The sequence below is a fragment of the Oryzias melastigma genome, unplaced genomic scaffold (genome assembly GCF_002922805.2).
Source record: "Oryzias melastigma strain HK-1 unplaced genomic scaffold, ASM292280v2 sc00589, whole genome shotgun sequence".
NCBI lineage: Eukaryota > Metazoa > Chordata > Actinopteri > Beloniformes > Adrianichthyidae > Oryzias > Oryzias melastigma.
Window position 1 is genome coordinate 34,002 of NW_023417181.1, and position 5,381 is coordinate 39,382.

At 55.3% G+C, this 5,381-nt stretch overlaps 1 protein-coding gene across 2 annotated transcripts in view; it reads right to left on the bottom strand.

Annotated features, from left to right (window-relative positions):
- zbtb7a (zinc finger and BTB domain containing 7a) overlaps positions 1–5,074 on the bottom strand; it is a 10,916-nt gene extending 5,842 nt beyond the window's left edge. Inside the window, exons 1-3 of one of the 2 annotated variants that reach the window (XM_024262484.2) lie at positions 4,512–5,072; positions 2,078–2,910; positions 7–706 (exon numbers count right to left, since the gene is read on the bottom strand). In XM_024262484.2, coding sequence (XP_024118252.2) covers positions 283–706; positions 2,078–2,910; positions 4,512–4,976 — 1,722 coding nt within the window. In that variant the 5' untranslated portion in view covers positions 4,977–5,072 and the 3' untranslated portion in view covers positions 7–282. Of the gene's footprint in view, positions 1–6; positions 707–2,077; positions 2,911–4,511 lie in introns of those variants that run through there. The other variant, XM_036211119.1, reaches the window with a different exon arrangement.
- Positions 5,075–5,381: the final 307 nt, after the last annotated feature.

A 5,381-nucleotide genomic window follows, 5' to 3' on the forward strand; every position in this document is an offset into this window, starting at 1 on the left:
GCAGCCTGCAAGGACGCAACCAAACCATGAACTGCATAGATGCACCCCGCCGTGCACACGCCGACGTCTAAACATCTACCACGGACGGCCGGGGGGCGGAGCCTCGGCGTTGAACTCAAGTGCTTTCTGTCGGTTTAGTTTCCTAGAATCAAAGGAAAGAAAAATAAAATCTGATTTCTGAGACACCCTGATTTGGTTTGTAGAGCAACAGTTGTTCTGTCGTCCGCGTCCCCCCGCTGCCGCCTGTCTCACAGGTCGTTCAGCAGAGTCTGCCCCCCAGTCTCATGGCCCCGCCTCCAATGCTAGCTCCTGCTGCGGAGGGCTGTGAGCGGCGCTCTCCACGTCTGCCGCGGAGGACGCCTCGGAGCGCCGCCTCCCCCTGACGCCACGAGGGCCGGGGCCCGCCTCCGAGGCGGGGCCGACCGGGCCCTGCGGAGCCTCCAGGGCTTCTGGCTCTCGAACCCGCGGTTTTCGGCCGCGGCGGGACGGGATGCCGTTGCAGCCGTCCTTCTTGAGGTGGCGGTGCAGGTGGTCGGAGCGCACAAAAGTCTTGAAGCAGCTGGAGCACTGATAGGGCCGCAGGCCGGTGTGCACGCGCATGTGGTTCTTCAGGTCGTAGTTGTGAGCGAAGGCCGCTCCACACTGTGTGCACAGGTAAGGCTTCTCTCCTGTATGCTTCCGCATGTGGACCTTCAGCTTGTCCTGCCTGGGGAGGGACAACACGGAGAGATGTGAGGATCAAACAGACTCCGCCCTTCTGTGGCGCGCCAACGTACGCCGAGCTCCCAACAAACACTTTCAGGCTCGTCCTGAAGGAGGTCCTACCAGAAAATTCTCCTTTTTGAGGTTTTAAATGCATTTACTGTTCAATCCTCTCTGTAAAGAACCTCAAAGCAGCATTTTGATCCATTCATCCACTTAACAATAATCCTCTAAAAAACAGCAGCCCCTCCCACACCCATGAAAACGAGCGAGTGGAAACGTGCTGACGTAAGATCGATGCCAGCAGCTCCTCCAGGAAGAGTCTGTCCTGCAAGCTCCGCCCCCCGGCTTACACATCACTAAGTTTATACCCTTACAGTGATGATCAGCGAAGAAAGACCTTCATTTTAGATCCAGAATACTGTATATCTTCCAGTTGTGTCCTGTCTTCAATAAATTCCAGCTCAAACAGGAGTTTGTTACTTTTTCTGCGGCGCTACCTTAAGACCCCCCCCCCACACACACACACACTCCCAACCCGTGAAGGAGTCGCGTTTGTTGTGAACCAGTGACGTGATGGCCAGACCTACTAAAGGCAGATATATCTTATGTGCATCCATCTTTGAAGAAGTTTAGATTGTTTTCGTGAGACAAATACAGACATGCTGCCACAGACTCTCGGATGACGTCATGACGCAGACAGCGGCGGCTCTAACTCAGGTGAATTATTTAAGGAGGGAGCGGTTCATTAGTGTGAAGGCAAACCCTGATCACACTGGATTAAGATTACACCCCTCCCCCGATGGTTAAACCCAGACCCGCCTGAAGGTTCTGCTTATTCTGAGCCTCTGGATCCGTTTGCAGCTCAAGCTGCTGATTAATTCATTAAAGCACAGAATTCAGAGAACAGTAGATTCAGAGAAGTCGACTGCAGTTTCCTGAGCGCCACATGGGGGGGTGTTCTTCCAGGGGGGGTCTGCTGCAGAATGACAGCAGATCAAAAGTTCAGGTTGGAGTTTGAGCACAAAGAGCGGCCTGTAATCCCTCCGTATCAGAACAGCTCACTTTATGGCAGATAAATAACCAGATAGCAGCACCGTGGGAGTGCCCCCCCCATTTTAAAGATTTGAAAGCCATCTTTCAGAGCTGCAGAGTTCTGCAGGTGACCTCAGGAACACCCCCTCAGCCCATCTGTGAGCGTGGAGGACATTTGGGACCTTAATGCAGAGCTAAGGTGGTTAGCGCTAATTCTTCAGCTCTTGGCTTTGTGGCGTTTCCCTCTCCTGGGGGGTGGGGGGGCATTCGCCGGCCCTGCCAGAACCAAGGCTATTAGCACATGTGACACGCGGCCCCACCCTGCATTAAATGGGCTTACCTGGTAAAGCGCACTTTGCAGATGGCGCACTCGTAGGGCTTCTCTCCAGTGTGCGTTCGGATGTGGCGGGGCAGCTTGCCGGCGCCTTGGATGACCTTGGAGCATATGGGGCACTTCTGGAACGCCTTAGAGCGCATCTTCCTCTCTCCTCCGCCTGCCCCGCCCCCACCGCCCCGGTCCGCTCTGTGCTGGCCCGGCCCGCTCCGTGACATCCACAGCGGCGGCGCTCCCGGCGTTAGCGGGGCGGCGCCCGAATCCTCGTGCTGCGCGCTGCTGAAGTAATTCAAGTAAAACTCCATGTCGGGGTCGTCCCCCTCCCCCGGCTCCTCCCCCGCAGCTTCCCGCTCCTTCTGCTTCTCGATGGAGTCCATCATGTGCTGCAGGAGGGCGCTGGCGGAGCCCCTCTCCCCCACCATCACACTCCTGCCCCCCTCCTCCGCTTCCTGCCGAGAGTCCGGGGGGAAGTAGAAGTGCCCGTTCTGAGACGGGAGGTAAAACGATGTCCCCAGACTTGCCCCGTTGTCCTGGACCAACTCTTCATCATCCTCTTCTTCCTCCTCCTCTTCCTCTGCTTCCTTTGAGGGGGGCTGGGACAAGGCGAGCGCCAGGGGGGAGTAGAACTCAGCGGGGCCAGCAGGAGCCCCGTTGCTGGGGGGCCTTCCATTCCCAATGCTAAAGTGCGTGGGCGGGTCCCTGAGCTCTGGCGTGCTGCAGCTGCTGCTCCAGTGCGCCCCCCTCTGGAAAAACTCCAAGTACTCCTGCGCCCGCAGCCGGTTCCCCTGCTCCCCCCGGCCTCTGTCCTCCTCGTCCTCCTCATTCTGCTCACATCCCGCCTAAAGGATGGGGGGGAGATGTGTTTATGTCTGTGCAAATAGGTCAACAAAAGTATAAACAACAAACATCCTGAACCAACAAAGCTGAGGTTTCTAAAGGTTCATGTGCAGCAGATGTCTGACTGACTGAAGGTTCCTGGTCTTTTTCTTCAACCTGATCCTCCACTCGTCATCTATGGCCTGATCATCCACCTTTCATCTGCGACCTGATCATCCACCTATCATCTACAACCTCATCATCTACCTGTTCTCTACGACCTGATCATCTACGACCTGATCCTCCACCCGTCATCCACGACCTGATCATCAACCTTTCATCTACGACCTGATCATCCACTTGTCATCTACGACCTGATCATCCACCTTTCATCTACAACCTGATCATCCACTTGTCATCTACGACCTGATCATTCACCTTTCATCTGCGACCTGATCATTCACCTTTCATCTACGACCTGATCATCCACCTATCATCTACGACCTGATCATCCACCCTTCATCTACAACCTCATCATCTACCTGTTCTCTACGACCTGATCATCTACGACCTGATCATCCACCCTTCATCTACGACCTGATCATCCACCTGTTCTCTACGACTTGATCATCTACGACCTGATCATCCACTTTTCATCTACGACCTGATCATCTACGACCTGATCATCCACCTGTCACCTACGACCTGATCATCCACCCGTCATCTACGACCTGATCATCTACGACCTGATCATCCACCCGTCATCTACGACCTGATCCTCCATCCGTCATCTACGACCTGATCATCTACGACCTGATCATCCACCTGTTATTTACGACTTGATCATCTACAACCTGATCATCCACCTTTCATCTACCACCTGATCATCCACCTGTTCTCTACGACCTGATCATCTACGACCTGATCATCCACCCTTCATCTACGACCTGATCATCTACGACCTGATCATCCACCCGTCATCTACGACCTGATCGTCCACCTAACATCACCTGTCACATGAGGATGGATTCTAACATGCAGACCGGTGTAGGTACCACATGTGCTCGGCTTGTTAGATTGGCTCTGTGCGACCACAAAGATTTCAACACTGCCAGGATGTATTTTGAAAAAACTACGTGTGAATAGTCACTTTCTAATTTCTTTTTCTTTTAAATGTACGATTAAGGGGATGATTCTCCTCGATCGGTTTATTTATTTGTCAAGGTTTTTGCGGTTGCAAATAGTGCGCCCTGGTTTGTGATTCTTTGCGTACTAGTTCGGACCTCCTCGGTTCTTATTCGGGAAGACTCTGCATCGTAACGCCGCATGTGTGTCATTTCTCGTGTCACATGATGCTGGTCTAGTGGTCCAGATCAATCACGATCAAGACGCCATCAAGTCACAGGAGCCAATCTGGCGGGCCGAGCACATGTGGTACCTGTACCGGATCGATCACAGATACACTGATGCTGGTGAAGAACTGCCCCCCTCCCCCCACTCATGAGTGTGGTAACGGTCCAATCAGGTGAAAGGATGACCAGATGGCCGGCGTGCACCACCCCTCCTCTGATAGCATCTGTTCCATCGGGCCGTGCGAGTGGGCGTGGCCTCTCGGGGGACGTACCGGCGGGGAGAGCACTTTGGTGTCCAGCAGGTGAGCGCAGACTTCCTGGACGGGGGGGATCTCCAGGAGGCGCGCGGCGCCGAGGATGTCGGCCACGCTGCTCCGGCTGACAGTCAGCGTGGCGGTGTAGGCGAAGTCCAGCAAAGCCCCCAGAGCTTCCGCCGCCACGAAGTCAATGTTGTAGACGTTGTGCTGGTCGGCCGCCCCCGAGGTGAAGAGCTTGTGGAAGTAGGAGCTGCAGGACGCCAGCACGGAGCGGTGGGCGGGGAACTCCCGCTCCTCGCTGACCAGAAGCACGTCGCAGAGGAGGCCGCTGAGACGCTGCTTGTTCAGGCCGCCCAGGACGTCGGCGCCATGCTCGGGAAACGGGATCCAGACGGGCCCTTCCTCCGCCTCGCCCGCCCCCCCTCTTCCCCCCGTGCTCCTCAGCGGCCGGCCGCCCCTCCCTCCGGCTCCTGACGACATTTTCCACCAGCCTGCCGCCGAGCCGCCCAACACAGCCCCCACCCGAGGATCCGTCCTGCCGTTTGTCCGTCTGCCGATCTGGAAGAGAGCGGAGAGAGGATCAGGACAGGTCCCCGGATGGATAGAGAAACAGGAGACATCTCAGACGTGTTTCAGGGCAGAGCGGATTGGATATTAAACTGAACCTGGTCCAGAACCCGGATTCTGTTCACGAGTGAGTAGGGTTGGGCACCGATGGGTTCTGATGTGGTTCCGGTGCTACCGCGGTTCTTTTGTTTCGGTTTCGGTTCCCTTTCGGTGCTTATTGCGGTACTTCAGTAATAAAAAATAATGCCTTTATCTTCCTAAATCCAAAGCAGAACGGCTTCAAACAAGCGCAGACTCCCTCCTGCCGTGCAGCTGTGC